Here is a 25422-nt window from a genome sequence, read left to right as displayed (position 1 = left end):
CCTCCCCCCTATGTTGCCAGGGTGTAATCTCCCTGGCAATGCAGAATATGACTCCCGGGGATGAATCTGGACCTGGCATCGTGGGACTGAGAGTATCTTCTTGACCAAAAGGGGGATGCAAAATGAGAAGAAATAGTTTCAGTGGCTGAGAGATTTCAAATGGAGTCGAGAGGTCGCTCTGGTGGACATTCTTATGCACTATATAGATAACACCTCTTAGGTTTTAATGTATTGGAATAGCTAGAAGTAAATACCTGAAACTACCAAACTCCAACCCAGCAGTCTGGACTCCTGAAGACAATTATATAATAATGTAGATTACAAGGGGTGACAGTGTGATTGTGAAGACCTTGTGGATCACACCCCCTTTATCTAGTGTATGGATGAGTAGAAAAATGGGGATAAAAACTAAAGGACAAATGGGGTGGGATGGGGGGATGATTTGGGTGTTCTTTTTTCACTTTTATTTTTTATTCTTGTTCTGGTTCTTTCTGATGTAAGCAAAATGTTCAGAGATAGATTGTGGTGATGAACGCATAACTATGTTATCATATTGTGGACAGTGGATTGTATATTATGGTTGATTGTATGGTGTGTGAACGTATTTCAATAAAACTGAATTTAATAAAAAAAATAGTTGCTAAGGAAACTGTTCATGATGTATTAAGTACGAAAAAAACAGGTATATTTATGTACAGTATGACTGATCCTAATGGAAAAATGATTAAAAGATTATTACACTGAATCTGTATCCAACTATCACTGGTATCCACTTCAACATGCCATCCTAAACTACCATAATACTAGACAAAATATGACGCATAGGTGACAGACAACAGGTGGCACAAGCCTACGATCCCTGAGAGAACGCAAAACTCATGAAGGCAGCTCCACAATCACTCCAGTAGCCCACCTGGCAACAATTTCCTGAATGCATCATAGTGTGCTCAAGTCCAAGCTGAGGGTGGCAGTCCCGCAGAGCTGAGGAGGCAGAGAACAGAGTTCAAGGTAGCTGAAGTGGCAGAATCTTCAGGCATAAAAACCAGGTGAGGAGTAAGCTATGGAGGGAGCACACCAGAAATCAGCATGAGGGCCCAACCCAAGAACGTGGTTGAGGGCTGGGCTACACATGCAACAGGATGAAACCATGTGAGGGTTAGCAAAGAGCAGAGGCTATCTACAGGGTTGATAACAAAGCAGAAACATTAAAGTTGAGCAATGCTGAAAGACATTGGGAGTTCCAGCTGAGCCACAGTAGGAAAAACTCATTAACATTTGATTTAAACCCCTGGAATCTGAGACAGCATAAAGGTGACATCTTAAGACTAAGGACCATTCCCTAGAGTAAAGTCTACTCTAGACACATGTTAAAGACTGAGATCAACCCCGAAAAGATCCTTAAGAAGACTGAGACCACTACATTAGAAAGGCTTGGAAAACACTACACATGCAAAAAGAAATGGAAAAAGTGATCCACAGTAAAGATAAAAAGTAATCAATGGAAAACAACTCTTTGATGGCCCAATAGGTACTATGGATATTCCAAAGAGTATGTTTTCAAAGAACTTAAGAGATATATGGTCTTAAAGGGAGAACAGATAGGGAATATCAACAAAGAAGAGGAAACTACACAAAATAAACACATGGACATTCTAGATCCAAAAATGTACACTAACTGAAATAAAAAAATTCACTGGAGAGAATTAACTAAATGATAAGTAAGTGCAATTAAAGACAGGGCAACAGAAAATTTCTAATCAGAACAATAAGAAAATGACTGAAGAAAAATGAAAAGAGCCTTAAGGACCCGCAGGACAGTATCAAAAGGTTTAACATAAATGGAATCCCAGAAGAGAATGAAAATAGGTCAGGAAAAAAAAATTGCAGAAAAAAAAAATTACAGAACAAACCACAAGAAGATAAATATAAGGAATGCTACCTAGTCACATCATAATCAAACTACTGAAAACCAAGGATGAATACAAAATCTTCAAAGCAGCCAGAGAAAAAAAGACATTACATTCAAAGAAACTGATATATATAAAGGTTAACTTCTCATCAGAAGCAATGTAAGTCAGAATGTAATGCAATGACATCTTTAAAGGATGAAAGGAAAAACCTGTCAAATGGGAATTCAATACTCTTCAAAAATAGGGTCAAATAATGACTATGCAGATAAACAAAAGCTAAGAGAATTTTTTTGCCAGCAGACATGCATTTCAAGAAATACAATGAAGGAAATTATCCAGGCTTTAAAAAAAAAAAAAAGATACCATATCAAACCCAGACCCTAAAAAAAAGCAATGCGAACACTAAATAACTGATAAATGTAAAATCCTATGTTGTTGTTTCTTCTTGTGATTTCCTTAAAAAGACAACTAGTTAAAGCAAAAGTAATGGCATTGAAAGGCAGGACTTATAATGTAGGTCAAAGTACAAGATAAGGTAATAGCAAAAAGGATGGAGAGGATAGATAAATGAAAGTATCTGCTCAATAGCTGTGTTTCTTGCTTCATTCTGCCACAACACCTTTAGTGAATTCACCAGGGCAAATGCCAGTATTTCAGGCCGTTGTCTTAACGACCATGTCAACTTATCCAGAAAAGTCCCCACAAACCATAAGCCTTAAGATTTGAAAATGGAATGCTTCCATACTCAGCACATGCAATATGCATGCACAATTTATAGGGCTCACAGCTTAATGTTAGTAGTTTTATCCTAGTAAAAATGTAATTTGTATTGATACCGACAGTTTTTAGAAAAGTCAACTCTATAAAAGAACAGCAAAAAGCACAATGAACTTGCCATAAGGTAAGTCTATTAGCCAGATTATGGTTTAATATGGATCACAAGAAAGAATGGCAGATGTAAAGTAGAAGCTTCCGGGTTTTGTGATTTATCTCTCACCGTTAGTGCCTACAATATGAGATTAGAAAACTAATTCTGCACACATTTCATGATCTCTGAATAGCTTCCATTGTAACCACTACCCCACAGACCCTCTTATCCCCTGTTCTCTCCTTACCCATATTACTGAGGATTCTCCTGAGGTAGGGTCACCCAAGCATATAACAATTCTGGATTTTTCTCATAATACATATGTGATGGTTAGGCTCATGTGTCAACTTGACCAGGTAATAGTGCCCTATTGTTTGGTAAAGCAAGCAATGGCCTAACTGTTACTGTGAGGGTATCTGGGGGACTTAAATCATCAGTAAGTTGAGAGTATCTACGGCTGATTACAACTACAATCAACTGAAAAGACTGCCTTCAGCAATGAGAGACGTTTCATCCAATCAGCTGAAGGCTTTAAAAGGAGAAGTGATGACTTCAGCAGTCAGAAGAGAATTTTCATCTATACTTCACCTAGCCAGCTTCTCCCAGGGAATTCATCAAAAAATGTTCACCTGAGTTCCCAGCTCACAGTCTGCCCTACGGGAATTTGGATTCATGCATTTCCACAGTTGTGTGAGACAATTTTACAAAATCTCATAATATTTATGGATATTTCCTGTAAGTTCTGTTTCCCTACAGAACCCTGACAAATACAACATACAAAGAAATACATTTGCAATAATTGCTGAGAAAGAAACAAGTAAATGGGCATGGTATTGTGCATTGGTATAATCCAAAAACTATGACACAGGAAGAGGAGTAGAAAATCAATTTTGGAAACATTTTACACAGATAAATGAACCTGTCAAAAAGGTTAAAGGTGAAAGTAAAATCATAAAAGAAACGCAACTGGCTAATAAACCCTTAACATATTTGATCTTACTATTTTTAAAAAATGAAAAATTTGTTTTTAATAACATCTGATGCAGGCAGAAAATAAAGTGCACTTTGTTTTTGGTATTTAAACTGACAGCAATTCTAGAAACAAATTTAGTAATATATTATGAAGGGTCTAAAATGTTTTTACCTTTGATCCAATAATTCTACTCATAGGAGAAAGAAATAATACAAAGAAATAATGAAATGTACAAAGAAATAATAAAACATGAACAAGCAATGAATACTTATTTCAGAATGAATGTAATGAGGGGATAAAAGGCATTACTCCACCTGTTTGGCTCAGTTTTGCTACATACAAACAAAAACAACATTTAAAGCAAGGAGAAAGGACCTGGAAAAAGCACAGCACCTTTGGCCTGTCACCAATTAACCAGCCCTATGCCTCAAAAATTTCTTCTGGCTCAACCAAGATATACTGCAGTACAATTTATACAAAAAGAAAAAGGAACATTGATATATTTAAGAATTTTCAAATTACTTGAAAGAAAAAGGATTTTCACCAGATGAAAAGAAAACAATCTCCCAGATTAACTATGAAATGCTATTTCCCAAGCAATGTATTTCATCAGTAAACCCAAAAACCTCAATAAATAATTTCATTAGGCAGTAAGAATTATTCCATGACAACACAGAAGCCATCAAATTAGGTATATATATTTAAAAAAAAGTTAAGTCATATGTATCATCTTTTATTAATATGCTAAATTTTCTCAAATTGCTGAGCAGTTGATGAATATTAAATAAAAAGCTAAAAAACAGCTGTCAAATTCCTTATGGCACTTCAACTAAAAATTAAACATAAAAAGTTATTTCATAGGAACAGTTTAAAAGGTATGGTAAACATAAGCTAAATTTCTTTATAAAATTATCCAAATGCAGCAATAAATAAGATTTATGTTGTTCCCATTCACACAGAAGCAAACTGAGCTCCAAACCATAAGAAGAAAAAAGCTTGAATGATAGAAATTAAGTTTTGTATTCGATTTCAGTTGTGGGCATCAACATTTTGTCCGCACATCTGGCATTAATGGCTCAATTTTATCATATTAACAGCAATGCAATCAATAGTTGAAGGCTTCTTGCTTTATTTACTCTCTCATATAGAAGAAATTGATTTCTTACCTAAACTCGTGGGCTTGATGAGAACATCAAGGACGTCATAAAAGGGTAGGTTTTTTAACTGCACATCAGGATGGACAGGAGGAACTGGGGGAGATGGCTGCTGCATCTCAAAAGTGGGTTTAGTATCTTGAAGCAGAACAGAACCAACAGGAGAAGACGGTGAGTGAGGTGTAACTGAAGTGGAAGGCAATGAATGGATTCCAGCCACAGCCAACTCAGGTTCTATAGGTGATGAGCTACTATCTAAATTGAAAACTGATGATTTTATTGTGGATAAATCAGAAAGTCCTTCAAGAGTCCGTGGATATCGGCGTCTATACAATTCTCTGATTTTAATCTGAACCGCAGGGCTGCAGCCACTCTTCAGTAAATGCAGAGCCCTCATCAGGAGGTCATGCTTGCGTCCACTTTTATTCCGTCCAGCAAAGCCTAGTAACACTTGTAGTTCAGATACCCTAAAACTAGAAATCATATTCTGAAAGGAAAGAAAAAACAAAATAAACCAATAGTTACCCTCAAGCATATAAAACTTCTAATCTAAAATATATTGTAAAATCTGATTTTTGCAGCCTTCTATCAAATGGCATATGCTAATAAACCAGCGTTTTCACATATCACTTAGAACCCTTACTGTGTATAAGGCCACCACCACCCATGAATTACATTCATTTAAATGATTATGTTAATTGTATTTTTCTGTATCCTTAATTTTGGTAATCTACAGTCTATTGGTTTCTATCAACCACCTCATTATCTGACTATGCTCAAGTAGAAACCTATGGATGCTTTATGACCAAAGAAGATACTCTTTTTCAAAACTAAACCCTACCAATACACTATGTATTGCTACAGAATTATCACCTATTAACCAAACAAAATAATTCAGATTTTTTTACGTTACAAGTAAAACTTCCAAAACTGAGAAATCCACAAAATCAAGACAGAATTTTGATCCAAATCCAATGGCTTTTCATCCCCATTCAACTATTAAGAAACAGAATATATAATAAGAAAATAGGGATATTTTTAAATATTAAAGCTAAAAATTATGTACATCTTATTTAGCAGTAAGTCAAACATGTAAAACAATTAAATTCCCAGCTGACTATCCAAAAGAGAAAAAGACCTTGGAAGGGCAAAGAAAGGAGTAGCCATAAATCTTAAAAGGGCAAGATCCTCTTCCAAGCCACTCTACCACTTCTTGGGTGTAAAACTAAGGTTAAGAAAAGTTCCTGCTTTGCATCTCACCTTCTGTTTATTAAAAAATAATAATAATAAATATTTTTACCCACTTGACGCCTCAGGAATCCATCTGTGTAGTGATTTTCCAGTCAATTGTGAACTGGGAGGTAAATCACACTTAGGTCAGATATACCTGTACCACCTCATATATACCATCTAGAAAGCAAATGGAATAAGACCTGGAACTGGCCAAAACCCCTTTCAGGAAAACTTACCCTAAGCAACTGTGAGATATGTCCCCAAAAAGGCCATGCTCTTTAATGCAATCTTGTGGGGGCAGAGTTATTAATCTTTTTGATTAGGGTGGGACCTCTTGATTGAATGTTTCCATGGAGATATGACCCCGCCCATTCAGGGTGGGTCTTAATTAAATCATTGGAGTCCTGTAAGACAGCTCACAGACAGAAGGAGCTCAGAGCAACTGAGACTTAAAGAGAGATGCCTGCTGACACTCTGAGATGCCTTGAGATGTTTGGAGGTGCTAGCCCAGAGTTTTCTCCAGAGAAGTTAAGAGAGGGCCCCAATGCTTGGATGCACAGGAGCTGAAGAAGCTAAGAGAGACAAGCCCAGAGACGTTTTGAAGAAAGCCATTTTGAAACACAACCCAGGAGCAAAGGAACAGCAGACGCCAGCCATATGCCTTCCCAGCTGACAGAGGTGTTCTGGACGCCATTGGCCATTCTTCAGTAAAGGTATTCTCTTGTTGATGGCTTAGTTTGGACACTTTTGTGGCTTTAGGACTGTAAAATTTGGAACTTAATAAATTCCCTTTATAAAAGCCAATCCATTTCTGATATTTCGCATAATGGCAGCATTAGCAAACCGGAACAGCAACCAATCAAGATGACCCCCGAACTTTTCTTCCCTTCCTGTTTGTAGGGCTTGGTATTTCCCTGCACCTCCTCTTTAGTGCTGCACACACCACAGCTGCCTGGGATTCCATCTCAACTTGTTCTTCATCTCAGCGGTGCCAGTGCAGGGCAGAACCCAAGAGCCAGCACTGCTCCATAATAATTCCTCTGTTCTGCACTTTTAAGTCTTAATGATAGTCCAGAAGCAAACCTCATTTGACTTTTAAACAGTTGTCAGGAATAATACTTGCTAGTTTTCTAAAATGCAAACAAATTTAAAAATATCAGAGTAATCTAACATATAAATATGCCACAGCATGTACACTCTGTATCATAATTCTATTCCAGCACTATATTGTATGTCTCCATGTTTCATACAGTAAAAGAGAAAATTAAGTTGTCAACCCAGCAAACCATTTTACTCTAAATCAGCACGGTCCAATATAAATAAATGTGAACTAAACATATAATTCTAAACTTTCTAATAGCTTTCTAATAACTTTCTAATAGTTTTAAATAGTTTATTTTAAACTTTCATTAAAATAAACTGACATTAAATTAATTTTAGTATTTTTAACTCAATTTCTCACAAATATTATTTCAACATGTAATCAATATCCTTTAAAAGGCTAATGAGATAATTTTTGTACTAAGTCTTCGATATCTGGTGTATATTTTACATTTACACAGGAATTATCAGTTTAGACTAGCCACACACAAGTGCTTAAGAGTCACAAATAGCTAAGTGGCTACTGAATTGGGCAGTGCAGCTCTAAATCATATTCTAATAACAACATACATTACAATGCCATTATATGGTCTTTATATTTTCACTCATTTTATTTCCTCCATGTGTAAGATAAAGATATTATTTTATTTATCTTGTTCCTCCCCATGCTTTGGCAAGACAAGGATGGAAAACAGGAATATTTTTCCCTATCTCATGACACACCAGTTACAATTTTTTTTTTAATGATTCAAGGTCTCATGCATAAAAAGGCCTGTGACAACTTTTCAGGAAGTGTCTTTCCAGGCAGTGAATGCAATGCATCTTTCTGGAAGTTCTCAATCTCAATAAATATTTCAAGTAAGGTATGCTTATATTACAGTAGTATAGCCTACATTAAATCATGGAAAACACTAACACCAACAAAGGAAGTCTTTCTAGAGACAAGACTAGCTCAGGATTCATTACTTTGCTTCCTTCCTCAAACTTATTTTCAGATAGTCCTTGTTTTAAGGAAACTTGTTTTGGAGAATGACAGAACAGCACGAAGTCATCCTCCCTAAGCCTGGCTCTCAAAAAGGAATTTCTGGGAAGTCTCATATGACATATTTCTAATGGTCACATTAATTGGCAAAGGAGGTTAAAACAATTGACTCTATTAGCTCTTGTAAATATGCAAACAAAATGGAAGAAAGAAAATGGCTTAGAACTATAAATACGGAATCACCGGATTCTGAAGTAAGAGATTAAATCCCTATGGTCTGGGGAAAGGAAAGGAAAGGAAACAGCAGCAGATGGGGCAGTCTTTGAACTGCAAAATGCTACAAAATAAAGTTCTGCCAGACAAATGTCCTAAAAAATAATGGCTTTGATAGTCAATGGAGCCTCGTAGAAAACATCATAGCACCAGCAATCAAGATTTAGGACTTTGGGAAAGACACTTCATCCATCTGGTCATCATTTGGGAAAGACACTTCATCCATCTGGTCTCATTTCTTTTTTTTTTTTTTTTAATTATCCTTTATTTAACACTTGTGTTAAGGTATTCTCTAAAGTGCTTACAAAGTTCAAATTCTATAAATATATTTTTCTTGCAAAACTTGCTGAGTTCTCATTTCTTCTTTCAAGTGATGTCTATTTTTTTTTTAAATCATCAAGAAAATTTCAAGTTCTACCTACTGTGAGTGGTGTTAAGCAAAATAAAATGGCCAACTGCCACCTGCATTGGACACTGCCAGGAGAAGACCCCTCTCCAAGAAGGGCTTTTCCAGAAGAAAAAAAAAACAAAATTACCTGTGGGGATTTTCCTGGCGGGGTGGGGGTGGAACACACCCTGCAGGGTTGTTGATAAGCAACACCTAGTTATAAAACCTGTTTTGGTGTAGTAGAGATAGCTTATCAAAATGGACAAATTTTTCATACTGATCAATGTAAATCTGCTCCTCACTTTGTAAGATCCTCTCCCTATGTAAAATGGAAACAATGTCAGCCAATCAGAATTTCCTCAGTTACTTCCATGTTCACCCTATATGGGTTTCCCCTTTCCACTCCCTCGGCAGAGCTCCCTTCTACTTTTGGGATGGGATACTGCCTGATTCACGAATCACTCAATAAAGTTGTGAGATCCAAAATCACATGTAAAGCTGTTCTTTTACCAGTTTTTAGGATGAGTAGGAAGGGTCATCAGAGTCTTCTCAGGGTAAAGTTAGCCTGCTATGAATACTACTAAAAATGGATTTCAGCTCTGAATATCCACCAAACAACATCTTTAGTCTAATTTTCTTTTTCAAGTAGACTTTTCCCACTCCACCCTACTTCCTCCAAAAGGCTCCCAAAGTCTGTCTTCTTATCACTTTAGTTACACGGAGTGTACTTTTCCACACAGAAGAACTTCTCAATAAATGCTTGCTGACCAACTTGAAGGAAATTCTGTGAACTATGAAAAGAAATGCTAGCATGATTAACTTTTTCAAAGATATAAAAACAATTTGGATTTCTAAAGAAAGTCTAATTCAAATTAAGACTAGGACTTTAAATCAACCTTTTGAAAATCAAATTTAAATAACAAAACTATAAAATATTTTTAAAGCTGGAACATAATATAACTGAAACATTACATATAGGAATGAAAGCAATTTGAAAGTGCTACATTTAGAAAACATCTCATCAAATACTTAAGTAATGTTACACGTAGTCAGCAATGAGTAAAAATATTTCCCTGATACTCTTCTTCAATTCTTAAATGTGAGATGTTAATTGCAAAAAATAACATGGAATTTGGGGAATTTTAAATAGTTTAGAAGTCATGGTAAACATTTAAACAAACTTTGTAGATTCTCCATCTTCTATGAGGTATAATATTGGGTGAGGGGGGGGGTAAGAGCTGCTGAGGGAAAGTAACAAATAATTATTAATATTGCCTATTCCACCTACAATATTAAAACAATCTACACCTTCATTTATAAGTATGACTGGATAATAATAACCACCAGAAACATATATGAACATGATTGGTAATCAAAAGAGTGGCCAAGCTCTTGTCGTAAGGGGAATTACATGGCAAATTAGAAGGATACCCCAATTTCTACCTACTCCACATTTCACATGTCAAAGGAGGCCCCAGTTCCTGTCCTGTATTCCTGTGAAATCATGCATTTCCTTAGTTAAATCTCCCTCTGCTTGAGTGACCTTAAGCTATATCACTTCCTTACATTTCCTAGTAAATCCTAGGCCAAGGAAATAAAAATTGAACGTCAGCTATTTAAAAGAAACAATAAAGAGAACACCATATTTCAAACTCTATGAAATAAGGCAAAGCTTAGAAAAACATCTGCCTAAATACTATTTAAAATAAATTAGGTATTTATTCAAGAAGCAAAAAGTAACAACAAAATAAACCAAAAGAAAATAGGAATGAGGAAGTAAAGGGTAAAAGCAAAACACCATGAATTAGAAGGCAAAATGCAATAAAACAGTAAAATTTGTAAAGTCTGACTCAAAAAAAAAGGAAAGAAAACAAATGCACAGTCTTAAGAATGAGCAAAGGAACAAAATGACCACAAATACTAATCAAAGTTCTTTACAGAACAGCATATGCAACTTTATTCAATAACTTAAAACGCTAGATAAAAGTGATTTCCTAGAAAATATAAACTCCTTGAGCTGATTCACAAAAAGGTATATTATCTTTGCCCCCCTCCAGCCCCAATAACATCTACCCAGACAAGACAGTGTAATGAGTAAATACTACCAAACCCTCAAGGAAAAGATGGAATTCTATTCCTTAAACTGTTCAAGAAAATAAAAGTCAGAGAGTTAAATGTATGTTAGAAATCAAAGAGAAAAATCTGTTGAACACAAAACATAAAACTGAGGAACTATGCAAACTGTTGGTTTTCAAACTTTAGCAGGGAAATCTATCCCATCCAACTAAAACTTTAGGCAAAAGTCTGGTGAATCAGGGGACCTCTATAGTCTTTCTCATTTTCCAAGATGAATCATAAGGACTCTTTTTTTAAAAAAACACAATTTATAAACCAACATTAACACACTGATGTTTCCTGTGAGTGTAGGCACAAAAGTCCTCAATGTAACCAGTTTAATCTAGGAATGTGAGAATGGCTTAATATAAATTCAATAAATTACTTGGTTAAGATGATCCCTATCCTTACGTTATAGTCACATACTAAAATATTTATGGAAAAATTAAACAATGTTTGGGATTCCACTAAAATAATTTGGAGGGAGTGGGTAGGGACATAAATGGAAAAAAATTGGTGTGGATAACTGCTGAAGCTATATACTGGGTACAAAGGGACTTCATTATACTAGTCTCTAATTTTGTATAGGTTGTAAAGTTTCTATAATGTATGTTTGAATAAGGGCATCTGGGTACGGGGTATACGGGAACTCCGTACTAACTTCTCAACTTTTCTATAAATCTAAAAGTATTCTAAAATTATAAGTTAATTAAATATAACAAGTTAGTTTATTTGAAGGTGGAGGGAAAAAAGACAGTCATCTTAACACCATTTCTTTTCATATGAACCCAGGCTCTTTGGGGAAATGGCTGACTGTAGATCTGCCTGGGGTAGAAAATGCACGAGATGAGCCTAGAACATTTTATCACAGCATAAAGCAAGAAGTTATCAAAGGCCACTGAGATCTTATTAAAACACAGGAAGCAGAGAGAATGGGCTCCCAGCAGCCCAAGATGAGACAGTTCACCACTCCCCGAAAAAAATAAATAAATAACTGCAACAGATTCAAACAAATCAATATATTAAAAACTTATTTGTTCCAAAATGGTACTTTAAAAAAAACTGCTGGTCTCCTTTAGAGAATGTTAGGTAGCCAATACATTATTATTGTAAAAGTTGATAAAGAGAAACAATACAAATATATTTGTTGGTCCAAAGAAGAAAAGCCATATAATAATCTGAATAAATGCCAGAAGAGCATTTGATAATATTTTATCCATTCCTGACAAAACCTCACAATAAAGAGGAATAGAAGGAAACTGTTAGCATGATAAATGATATCAGAAATCAACAGCAAATATCAATTATACTTAAAAATGAAACACTAGATCATAAAGTCAAGATCAACAAAATGTACATTATATTTTGTCATTCATTATTCCAAAACTTCTAGACAATACATCAAGGCAGTAAAAATTAAAAAGCGCTATTTACTATTTACAAATGACAGGATTCTTTACATTGGAAACATAATAGAATCCATTAAAAATTTAGAACCAGTAATAAAATGTCAGCAAAATTTGCATTTTCTACACCAGATTTTCAAATGATCAACAAAGAAAAACAATGTTAAAAAATATATATCTAAGTAACATAAAAATACAAAACGCAAAGGAATAAATTAAAGAATTTTGCAAAGTCTACATTAAAATGAAACCAATAAAACAAAACAAAACAAAAAATCACAGGACATTAAAAAAGGCTTGAATAAATTGAGAAACATTTCATGTTACTAGGTATAAACAGTCACTTCTCTCCAACTTAGATTATAAATAAAATTCCAATGGATGGCTAAAGAGTGGGAGGGCTTGACAGATCGAAATTACAATAAGGAATTAAATAAAATATATAATATAGCAGGTGCTAATGAATGGACAAAAATTAAGGAGGGAAAGGAAACTGAAAGTGAAGAGGTAGAAGATGTACAGTTTTAAAAAATATTTACTGTATAAAACAATATCGACACTGTTAGTTGAAAAGATAGAACTGCCTTTCACCTCATTCCATCCCTAAAAGCAAGTGGGTCACAAGCACAAAAATTTGGCCAGGGTTCTCATTACCACGTCTGCTCAAAACAGCATAATATGATCCAAAGATACAAGCTCAATATGTGCCACCAATGCTTCCATCAAAACGAAAAGCTTAGGCTTCATCAAGCTGGACTAAGTGATCTTCCTTGAATGGATTATCCAAGCCATCTATTTGACTAAGAAACAATGCTAGCTCTTTGTATATAAAGTAAAGCTAAAAATTCTTCCCCCAAAAAAGAAAAGATAGAATAAAAATGCTGGACAACATTGGCATATAAACTGGTTGGCTAGTAAGCAGTTTAAAGTGTTCTGTAGGTGACTTGTGTTTGTGAGCAAGGAAAACATATGAACATTAGACTAACTTACACAAGAAAATGTGAAGAGTATGAAAGAAAGCCCAAACAAACAAACAAAAAGTACATAATTTCCAAATGAATAAAGTGGGAAAATATGAGGGGTGGGGGTGGGGGGACAAAAGAAGGCACAAAAATCCCAGAGGGGTGAATGGGGACAAAACACAGAAAAAGTACTCTAGTACAAAATGAGGGGGTAACAATAAGTGTAAACCTATCAGTAACCCAAACAAATAAAAATGGAATAAAGTCTCCACTTAAAAGAAAAAAATTAGGAGCTATCACTATAGAACTGCAGACATCAAAAACAGAATACAGAAATACAAAGAACACTACATGCATAAATTTGACAACTTAAATGAAATGCACCAATTCCTCAAAAAACACAAACTACCACAACTCACAAATACGAAATAATTTGAATACCCCAGTAATGATTTAAGGAAACCAAATTAATAATTTTAAAACTTCCAAAAAGTAAATCCCTGGGCCCAGATGATTTTATTGGAAGAATCTACCAAAAATTTAAAGAATTTTATAAGATTTATATGAAATTTATTTCAAAAAATTTAAGAAGCAAGGACACCTCAGAGTTCATTTTCTGGAGCTAGTATCATCCTGATAAAACCAAAGATAACACAAAAAAGAAAAGTAGAGACCAATATCCCTCATGAATATAGATGCAAAAATCCTTAACAAATATTACCAAACAGAATTCAGCAATATATGAAAACAATAATAAACCATGACCAAGTGGGGCTTATTTCAGGGATGCAAGTCTGGGTCAGCAACTGAAATCATTCAATATAATACACCATACTAATAGGCTAAAAACGAAAAACACATGATCATATTAATTGATGAAGAAAAAATACTTGACAAATTCAGCCTCCATACATAATAACTCTCAGAAAAAGAGGAATAAAGGGGAACTTCCTCAACTGATAAACAGCATCTACCAAAAAAAAAAAAAAAAAAAAAAAAACCACTACAGCTACATTATACCTTACAGTGAAAAATTGAATGCTTTCTCCCTAAGATTGGGAACAAGGCAAGGATATCTACTCTCAATACTTACTCAACATACTGCTTAAAGTTCTAGCCTGTGCAGTGAAACAACTAAAGAAAATAAAAACATACAGGCCAAAAAGGAAAAAACTAAACTGTCCATATTTGCAGATAACATGATTGTCTACAGGGAAAATCCCAAGGAATCTACAAAACAACTAGAACTAATAAGAGAGTTCAGCAAGATCACAGGATATGAGATCAATACACAAAAACCAATCACATTTCTATAAACAATGAACATACAGAAACCAAAATTTAAAACATAAAACCATTTACCATCACTCCAAAGAAAATGAGATACTTGGGTGTAAAGCTAATATAATGCAAACACAGGACTTGTATTTAAAGAGGAGACATGAGAGATCCTTGTGGTAATGGAAATGTTCTGTATCTTCACTGCGTTGATGTCAATATCTTGGTTTTGATATTGTAGTATAGTTTTGCAAGACGTTATCACTGGGAGAAACTGAGTAGAGAGAACATGGGGATGTCTGCATTATTTCTTACAACTGTGGGTAAATCAATGGTATCTTAATAAAAAGCTTAATTTAAATGGTGATAAAAGAAATATAAGACCTAAATAAATGGAGAGAGAACATGTTCATGGACTGGAAGGCTCAACAAATAAAGATGTCAATTCTCCCCCAAATTGATATACAGGTTTAACATAATTCCTATCAAAATCCCAAGCAAGATTTTTTTTTGTAGATATAGACAATATTATTCTAAAATCTACATGGAAAGGCAAAGGAACTAGAAGAGCTAAAACAATTTAGAAAATTAACTCAAAATGGATCACAGACAAATCTAAGAAAAATCTATATAACTTTCAGAAAAAAATATAAAAAAAATCTGTGGGATCTAAGGCTAGGCAAAGAATTCTTACACTTGATACTAAAAGCAAGATCCATAAAAAGAAAACTGATATACTGGCCTTCACCAAAATTTTAAAAACCTTGCTCTGCCAAAGACTCTGTTTAAAAGAATGCAAAGACAATCAATAGGCTGAGAGAAAATATTTCCAAATCACATATTGAACAAAGGACTAGTATCTAGACTATACAGAGAACTCTCAAAATTCAACAGGAAAAAACAATCCACAAAGAAGAAGAAAAAAAAAGACATGAGAGACATTTTACCAATGGGTTATACAGATGGCAAATAAGCACATGAAAAGACAGTCAACGTTATTACCAATTAGAGAAATGCAAATTAAAAGCTCAATGAAAGATCACTATATAACTATCAGAAAAACAGTAACACCAAATGAATGCAAAGAACCCGAAACACTCATGCATTGCTGACGAGAACATACAACGGTTCAACTACTCTGGAAAACATTTTGACAATTAAAAAAAAAAAACTAGATGCAACTACCATGACTCAGCAATTGCACCTCTGGGCACTTATTCCAGAGAAATGAAAATTGTGTTCCAAAAAAACCTGTTCACAAATGTGTTTAGCAGTTTTGTTTGTAACAGCCAAAAACTGTAAACAACACAGATGTCCTTCAGCAGGTGAATGGTTAGACAAACTGTAGTAAATGCATACCATGGAATACCATTCAACACTGTATACCATGTGTGTACTAATACACACAATAGCTTGTATGAATCTCCAGAGAATCATACTGAGTGAAAAAAACTAAATCTCAAAAATTACATACTTTTTGAACAGTCTTGAAAAGACAAAATCATAGAAATGAAAAAAACAGATTAGTAGGCCCCAGATGTTAAGGAGGTGGTGTGCATAGGAATAGTGAGTGTGGCTATAAAGGGGAGACATGAGAGATCCTTGTGGTAATGGAAATGTTCTGTGTCTTCACTGTGTCAATGTCAATACCTTGGTTTTGATATTGTAGTATAATTTTGCAAGATGTTATCATTGGGAGAAACTGAGTGGAGAGAACATGGGAAGTCTGTATTATTTCTTACAACTGTGAGTAAATCAATGGTATCTCATTAAAAAGCTTAATTTAAAATGGCAAACAATAAGATTATCAGACCAGATAAAAAAACATAAGTCAGTGACATGATATTCACAAGGGCTATAACAAAAAGAATGTAAAAATGCAGGGAGGGGGAATAAAAATCAGACAAAATTAAATGACCAAAAGAAAAATAGTTAATATCAAGCAGTAATATTTAAGACAAAAAACATTCCTACACATAAAGAGTCACTATACAGAGTAAGGTTCAATTCAGGAGAAAGATATAATAAATTCAAATTTTCACATACTAGGAGTGATTTTTAAAAGTATATATAAAAGAAAAATTAATAGAACAAAAAGGAAAAACTGAAAAATCCAGCATTCTAGTAAAAAATTAACATACCTCTATTCTCTAAAAAAAAAAAAAGGATAATAAGATTTGAACAACATAACTAACAAGCCTAACTACCAAACAAATACAAAACTTTGCACCAACAACTGGAAAATTCACATTCTCTTCACAGATTAAGGAATTCACAGAGGAAAACAGAAAAATACTCAAAGGGAAAACAGTGAAAATACTACACATCAAAAATAGGTGATTCTTTATTCACTGCTGGTATGAATGTAAAATGGTACAGCCGCTGTGGAGGATGGTTTGGCGGTTCCTCAGGAAACTCAGAGGTGCCTTACTACCCAGCAATCCCACTACTTGGGATATACCCAGAAGATCTGAAAGCAGGAATATGAACAAACATCTTAGATGAACACCAATATTCACAGCAGTCTTATACATAACTACCAAAAGATGGAAACAAACAAAGTGTCCATCAACAGATGAATGGATAAACAAAATGTGGTACATACATATGATGGAATATTATTCAGCAGTAAGAAGGAATGAAGTCCTGAAGCACGTGACAACATGGAAGAACTTCGAGGACATGTTAAGTGAAATAAGTTAAACACAAAAGGACAAATATTGTATGATCTCACTGAGATGAGCTAATTATAAGAGGTAAACTCACAGACAGAACACAGGTTACCAGGACACAGAATGAGGCTAAAGAATAGGAAGTGGTTGCTTAATATCTACAGAATGTTTAACAACATTTGGAAATGGACAGAGGTGAAAGTAGCACATTACTGTGAAAATAACTAACAGGGCTGAAGGGTGTGTGAGCATGGTGGAAAGGGGAAGTTTAGAGTCATGTATGTCACCAGAAGCAAAGGTAGAGGTTAAAACATGGGAATGTATAACAGTGAATTTTGGGATGAACGACGACTGTGATTAACAGTATAAATATAAAAAAATTCTTTCATGAACTAGAACAAATGTATGACACTATTACATGGAGTTCACGGTAGAGTGGATTATGGGGGAAAATGTACCCATTGCAAACCATGGACTATAGTTAACAGTAATATCTTAATATTCTTTCATCAACAGTAACAAATATACCACGTCAATACTAGGGGTCAATAACAGGGTAGGGGGATAAAAGGTATGGGATACTCTGGGTTTTCTTTTTATTTTCTTTGTGGGAGGAAGTAATGAAAATATTCTAAAACTGATTGTGGTGATTAATGCACAAATATGTGATGATACTGTGAGCCACTGATTGTATATTTTGGATGGATTGTATGGTGTGTGAAGATTATATCAATAAAACTGCATTAAAAATTGGGTGATGCAGGAAAAGAAATATAGAAATTTACTGTTTTGCATAACTATATTAAAAATGCTGAAAATTAATGAGCTAAGTACCCCACTTAAGAAATAAGAAAAAGAACAGAAACAAATCCAAAGCAATAGAAGAAAATAAAGAGCAGAAATTAATGCAATGGGAGAAAGATACATTAAAGAGCATTAACAAAGCCAAAAAGTTGATTATATGGAAAGATTTTAAAAACTAACAAATTTTTAGCTAAAACTGATCAAGAAAAAAGAAAAGCATTGAAAAATAATAAAGGGGACAGTAACTATAGGTAATACAAAGTAAGAGATTAACAACTTTATGCCATAAATTCAAGAACGCAGATGAAATGGACAACTTTCTATAAAAGTATAACCTATCAAAAGTTATACCAAAATTGAAAATATGAACAGTACTATAACCAAAGCAATTAAATCACTGCTTAAGAATCTTCCCACAAAGCAACCACCAGTAACATTTTTACAAGTAAGTTCTAACAAATATTTACAAAAAGATCATTCCAATCTTACATCAGCTATTCCAGAGGAAAGAAAAGGTATAGCTTAAAAAATAATTATTAAAGGCTAATATTACTACTCACTCTTAAAGGCAAAAATTCTAAATTAAAATTCATCAAACTGAGTTCAGTAATGAAAGAATGAGAAAGACAGATATGGGTTGAATTTATACTTGGAACTCTAGTTGGTTTAAACATTAGAAAGTCAATCAATATAATTCAGCATATTAACAGATTTAGAAAAAAAAATAGGATCCTCTCAAAAGATGAAGAAAAAAACTTCTGATAAAATTCACCATTCATTCATGATTTAAAAAAAAAAACTTAGAAAATTAGTAACTTGAGAAAGGAACATCTTTAACCTGAAAAGAATATCTACAATAAACCTACAGCAAGAATCATACTTAACTGTGAAACTTTGAAAGCATTCCCTTTAAAATCAGGAACAAGATCACGATGCCCCCATCACTGCTTCTATTCAACATTATACTGGAGATCCTAGCCAGCACATTAAGACAAGAAAAAGAAAGAAAAAAAGCCATAAGAATTGGAAAGGAAGAAACAAAGAGGTTATTATTCACAGACAGGGCTACCTACATAGAAAATCCAAAAGAAATCTATAAATAATTTCTCACAATTAGGACTACAGAAAGATTGTTATACCTAGTCAAATTATATTTCTATACACCAGCAAGGTAGAAAATATCATATGATATGCTACAAAAATAAGGCACCTAGAAATAAATCTAGCAAAATATTTGCTATTCTTCAGTTTGAAGAAAATTATGAAATTTTCAGAGACATTTCACAAGACCTAAATAAATGGAGACTACGAGGATCATGGTTTAGAAAACCAGCAAAATGTTGGTTCTTGCCAAATTGATTCAATGCATTTCCCACGAAAATCCCAAAAGGGCTGTGTGTGTGTGTGTGTGTGTGTGTGTGTGTGTGTATGTGTGTAATTTTAAAAGATGATTCTAAAATTATATGGAGGAGCAAACAGCCAGTGGTTCCTGGGAGAACACTACAAGGCAGGAGCACTTGCCCTACTTCCAAGTCCCTCAGTGACTGCCTAGACTATTTCAAACCATCCCTCCCTGTGAGAACTTAAAAACTTAATGTAAAAGCATCTCTTTAAAGGCATGATGGATTACAAAAGCAACAAGGATCTGAGAGTACAAGATTCTGGAAAGAAGGGAAGCCTAGAAAGATTGAGCCCAACATTTATATGCCTCTTGCCCTGGAAATATTTGCCAATGTGAAAAGGGCAATGGAGAGGCTGAGAACAAGCAGAACTTTCAAAAGACCTATAGGGCTAGGGAAACATAGAAAATATTTGCAAAACATAACCAGGAAGAGCAGATACGGAAATAGATAATGAACTCCTACAAATCAGTATAAAAAAAAGACAGATTTGGCAAGCCACTTCACAAAAGATAATCAAATGGCCAATAAGCCTATTAATAGGTGCTTAACATCATTACTCCTCAGAAGAATGCAAATTAAAACCACTGTACACCCACCAAACTGGCTAAAATTAAGAGTGAGCAAGGAGTAGAACAACTGGAACTCTATTACATTGCTGGTGGTAGGAAACAGAAAAACTACAACTACATACAACAAATGGATGAAGAATCTCACAGTCCTAAGTGAAAGGAGAAACAATCAGACACAAAAGAATATATACTAGACCATTTCATTTATATAAGGTTCAAAAAACAGGCAAAAGTAATCTAAAATGTTGCGGTCAGATCTATTGGGTTGGGTGAGGAGATTAGTCACTGGCAAGGGACTCAAGGGTCTCTGGGATGCTGGTATGTTCCATTTCGTTATTTTCATGGTGGTTATATTGATAAAATCCATCCAGCAGTATTCTCATAACCAGTGTACTTTATTCCATATGTATGGTATGTATCAATAAAGGTTTTGTTCTTACAGAACTGGTCACAAAGTTACAGTAATTAAAACAATGTGATGGTGCTGTGAGAACAGACAGACTAAACAGATAGGCAGACAGACTTAACTTGATGTTATTCAGATCAGTAGGGAAAGAATCTACTGAAAAAAAGATGCTAAGGAAGAAGGAATGAGGTCCTGAAGCACGAGAGAACATGATTGAACCTTGAGTACACAATGCTGAGTGAAATAAGTCAGACACAAAAGAACAGCTAGAATATGTAATACGAACTAACTAGAATATGTAAACTCAGTCACAAAACGTAGAATATAGGTTACCTAGAGATTGACAACAGCTAGAGAATGGGGAGCAGTTGCCTAATACGCACAAAATTTTTAATGAGGTTGAATTTAGATGTTTGGAAATAGAGGCAGGGGTAGTTCATTATTGGAATTATGAGCAATAGGGATGAACTGTAGGTGAATTTGGTTGAAAGAGGCTGTTTAGTCATGTATGTTACTGAGAAACACTACGAATATAAATAAGTTCTTCCATAAACTAGTACAAATGTACGACACTTGTACAAAGAGTTAATAATAGAGTGAGCGGTGTGTGTGGGGGGGACTACCTATTAGATGCTATGGACTATAGTTAACAGCAATACCTTAATATTCTTTCATCAATAATAACTGGGGTACCACACCAATACTAGAGGGTCAATAATGGGGGGGATAAAGGGTAAGGGGTATTTTGGGTTTTCTTTTCCTTATGTATTTTGTTATTTTGCCTTTTGGAGTAATGAAAATGGTCTAAAATTGAGTGCAATGATGATTGCACAACTAGGTGATGATACTGTAAAACACTGTATACTTAGGATGGATTATATGGTATGTGAATGTATCTCAATAAAATGTACAGTCAAAAAAAGATGCTAAGATATTCTGATATTCTTCTGAGGGAAAAATATAAATCTGGATCACCACTTCACATGATATACAAAATCAATTAAGATGAATTAAAAACCTAAATGAGAAAGGTAAAAAACTATACAACTTTTATAAGATGACATTGGAAAATATCTTCAAATACTCTCTGTTAAAGGAAAAGATCTTAAAAACAAGATTCAAAAGGCACTATCCATAAAGAAAAAACTAATAATTTCAACTGCATTAAAATTAAGAAACTGTTCACCAAAAGACACAAGAATATAAAAGCAAGCAAAATTGACAGAAGAAATTTGCAAGACACATACTCAATTGAATAACTATTACAAATCAATAAGAAATAATCCAATACAAAAATGGGCAAGAGGAGCAGGGCAAGACAGTGGAATAGGGAAGTGTGGAATTTAATTAGTCCTCTAGAACAACTAGTATATACTCAGGAAGAATTAGTAAGTAGTCTGGAACAACTGTTGAGGGACATCTGTGACCTAACACACATTGTATAACAGTCTGGAATGGGTGGAATGGCTGTGAGTGAAGCACAGAACTCTAAGTAAAGCTCTCCAAACTGTGGCGCTGGAGCCCCTCCCCCACTAGCACAGCAGGCTGAGCTAAAACACATCCCTGTGGGAAAAAGCAGCAGTTTACTCGAAGGAAGGGAAGGTAGCTTAACCAAGCTCCAACTGCTGAATCTGGACTACTGAATTACAAGCTATGAGCATATATAAACCTGGAGCAAGCAGGAAAGGAACCCAGAGGTTTCTCCCAGCAGAGAGGAGGCTGAGCTGATGGGAAAAAAAATACATAAATGAATAAATACAGAGGGTTTTGAAGTTGGTTGGGCTCAGAAAAAGGTCTGTGTGCCAAGAAAAGGGGAAAAAAGAATTGAGTACCATCACTGGTTCTTAAACGGTAACTGGGGGACCAGGGACTGGCTCTGAAAAGGGGAGTTCTTTCTTTTTTTCCTTTTTTCCCTCTCATTCTAAGTAGCTCATTAGTGAAAACCTCAGGCATTCTGAAAAATCGTCAGTGACACAAGCAAGGGTGGAGATAAGAGTCAGAAAAAGAAATAAGTCCAGTGTAGGTGATAAATTCCTAAAGGGCTTATCTTCCCTAAGAAAAGGGGGAGGCAAGGCCCAGCTCAAGTGGCTGCACTCCTTCAGAAAGCTCAGCCCCTAGGGCCTGGGGAGAAAAACAAAACAAAACAAAACAAAACAAAACAGAAAGAGCTTAAGCTTGGCTTCTAACACACTCAGCCCCTGGCAGGAACAGAGTCTACTGAGAATTAAAGATAATGCACCTGTTTATGCTGGTGGCGAGCTGCAGGCTGACAAGCACCACCTGCCGGGCAGGATAGGAAAGGCACAGCATCTAGAGGCCTCAAAGGAAAGTCGGACAACGTGCTCGGTCTCATCCTCAGGGAAACATGATACTGACTACACCTTTCTCCTGGGACCTGGGCTTGTCTGGTCTGGGAAAATCTGATTGGGGTAATCAAGGAAAAGAGATGCCTAGACAACAAAAAAATTATGACTCCCACTAGAAAAAATGAAGTTATGGCCCAGTGAAAGGAACAAACTTAAACTTAAACTGAGATACAGGAGTTGAAACAACTAATTAAAGATCTTCAAACAAATATGCTAAATCAAACCAACAAGCTGAGAGAAGATACGGCAAAAGAGATGAAGAACATAAAGATGACACTGGACAAACGTAAGAAAGAAGGTGAAACTTTGAGAAAACAACTGGCAGAACTTAAAGGAATGACAAGCACAATAAAAGATGAAAAACACAACGGAGACATACAACAGCAGAGATGAAGAAGGAAAAAAATGATTCAGGAACTAGAGGACAGGTCATTGAAATCATAAACAAAAAGAACAGATAGAAAAAAAGAATGGAAAAATATGAGCAGGGTCTCAGGGAACTGAATGACAACATGGAGCATGAATATACGTGTCATGTGGGTCCCAGAAGGAGAAGAGAAGGGGAAGGGGGTAGAAGGAATAATGGAGGAAATAATCACTGAAAATTTCCCATCTCTTATGAAAGACATAAAATTGCAGATCCAAGAAATGCAGCATACCCCAAACAGAATAGGCCTGAACAGACCTACGACAAAACACGTAATAATCAGATTATCAAATGTCAAAGACAAAGAGAGAACTCTGAAAACAGCAAGAGAAAGGCGATCCATCATATACAAAGGAAGCTCGATAAGACTATGTGCAGATTTCTCAGAAGAAACCATGGAAGTGAGAACGCAGTGGCATGACATATTTAAGATACTGAAAGAGAAAAACCACTAACCAAGAATTCTGTATCTGGCAAAACTGTCCTTCAAAAATCAGGGAGAGTTCCCCCCTACGTGGGATCAGACACCCAGGGAAGTGAATCTCCCTGGCAACGTGGAATATGACTCCCGGGGAGGAATGTAGACCCGGCATCGTGGGATGGAGAACATCTTCTTGACCAAAAGGGGGATGTGAAAGGAAATGAAATAAGCTTCAGTGGCAGAGAGATTCCAAAACGAGCCGAGAGATCACTCTGGTGGGCACTCTTACGCACACTTTAGACAACCTTTTTTAGGTTCTAAAGAATTGGGGTAGCTGGTGGTGGATACCTGAAACTATTAAACTACAACCCAGAACCCATGAATCTCGAAGACAGTTGTATAAAAATGTAGCTTATGAGGGGTGACAGTGGGATTGGGAATGCCATAAGGACCAAACTCCACTTTGTCTAGTTTATGGATGGATGTGTAGAAAAGTAGGGGAAGCAAACAAACAGACAAAGGTACCTAGTGTTCTTTTTTACTTCAATTGCTCTTTTTCACTGTAATTATTATTCTTGTTATTTTTGTGTGTGTGCTAATGAAGGTGTCAGGGATTGATTTAGGTGATGAATGTACAACTATGTAATGGTACTGTAAACAATCGAAAGTACAATTTGTTTTGTATGACTGCGTGGTATGTGAATATATCTCAATAAAATGATGATTAAAAAAAAAAATCAGGGAGAGTTTAAAATATTTTCAGACAGACACTGAGAGAGTTTGTGAACTAGACACCTGCTCTACAAGAAATACTAAAGGAAGTACTACAGGCAGATAGGAAAAGACAGGAGAGAGAGGTTTGGAGAAGAGAGTAGAAATGAAGACTATCAGTGAGACTAAACAGAGAGAGAGGGAAAATAAAATAAATTAAGATATGACATATAAATTCTAAATTTCAAAATAGTAGACAATAGACATTACATTGGGTGAAATTAGCCAGAAACAAAAGGACAAGTACTCTATGGACTCACTAATATAAACTAACATTGATGAGTGAAATTTGAGAGTTAAAGTTGAGAACACAGGTTATCAGGAGATAGAAAGAGGTCAGAAATTGGGCACTTGATGCTAAGGAAGACATAAGGAAAAACAGGATTGACTGTATGGATCCAGAAATGGATAGCTTCATTCTGTGTGATGGTAGCACAATATTGTAAGTACCCTGAACAAAGATTAGTGTAAGTATGGTTGAAAGAGGAAGGCTAGGGGCATGTTTGACAACAGAAGGAAAGATAAAAGATAAAGACTGGGATTGCATAACTTGGTGAAACCTAGAGTGGTCAATGACACTGATTAAATGTTCAAATATAAGAATGCTTTTACAAGAGGGAGAACAAACGAATGCCAATATTGCAAGGTGTTAAAAACTGGATGGTACATGGGAAAAAAATACAATCAATGCAAACTAGAAGTCTACAGTTAAGGGCAACATTGTAAGATGCTTCCATTAATTGTAACAAAGGCAATATACCAAAGCTAAATGTCTATAAGAGGGGGTTATAAGGGAGGAATATGGGATTCTTGTTGGTGGTAGCGCTGTCTGACCTTTTCATTGTATTTTACTTTATTTTTGTTCTTCTCCTATCTTTTATATTTCTATTCTTCATTTTTTTCTCCTTTTCCTCTTTGCGGAAGAAATGGAAATGCCCTC

At 35.1% G+C, this 25422-nt stretch overlaps 1 protein-coding gene across 8 annotated transcripts in view; it reads right to left on the bottom strand.

The window, feature by feature from the left end:
• Positions 1-25422, bottom strand: part of PIAS2 (protein inhibitor of activated STAT 2) — a 141327-nt gene that overhangs the window by 75059 nt on the left and 40846 nt on the right. For 7 of the 8 annotated variants that reach the window (XR_005212152.1, XM_037805535.1, XM_037805533.1 and 4 more), the window contains exon 2: positions 4918-5392. Coding sequence is in view for 7 of the 8 variants with exons in the window: in XM_037805535.1 (XP_037661463.1) it covers positions 4918-5392 (475 nt within the window). In the remaining variant the exon portion in view is untranslated. Of the gene's footprint in view, positions 1-4917; positions 5393-6374; positions 6756-25422 lie in introns of those variants that run through there. The other variant, XM_037805536.1, reaches the window with a different exon arrangement.

Source organism: Choloepus didactylus, chromosome 16 (assembly GCF_015220235.1).
Source record: "Choloepus didactylus isolate mChoDid1 chromosome 16, mChoDid1.pri, whole genome shotgun sequence".
In the NCBI taxonomy this organism is placed as follows: domain Eukaryota; kingdom Metazoa; phylum Chordata; class Mammalia; order Pilosa; family Megalonychidae; genus Choloepus; species Choloepus didactylus.
This window is presented reverse-complemented; position numbering and strand designations above follow the sequence as displayed.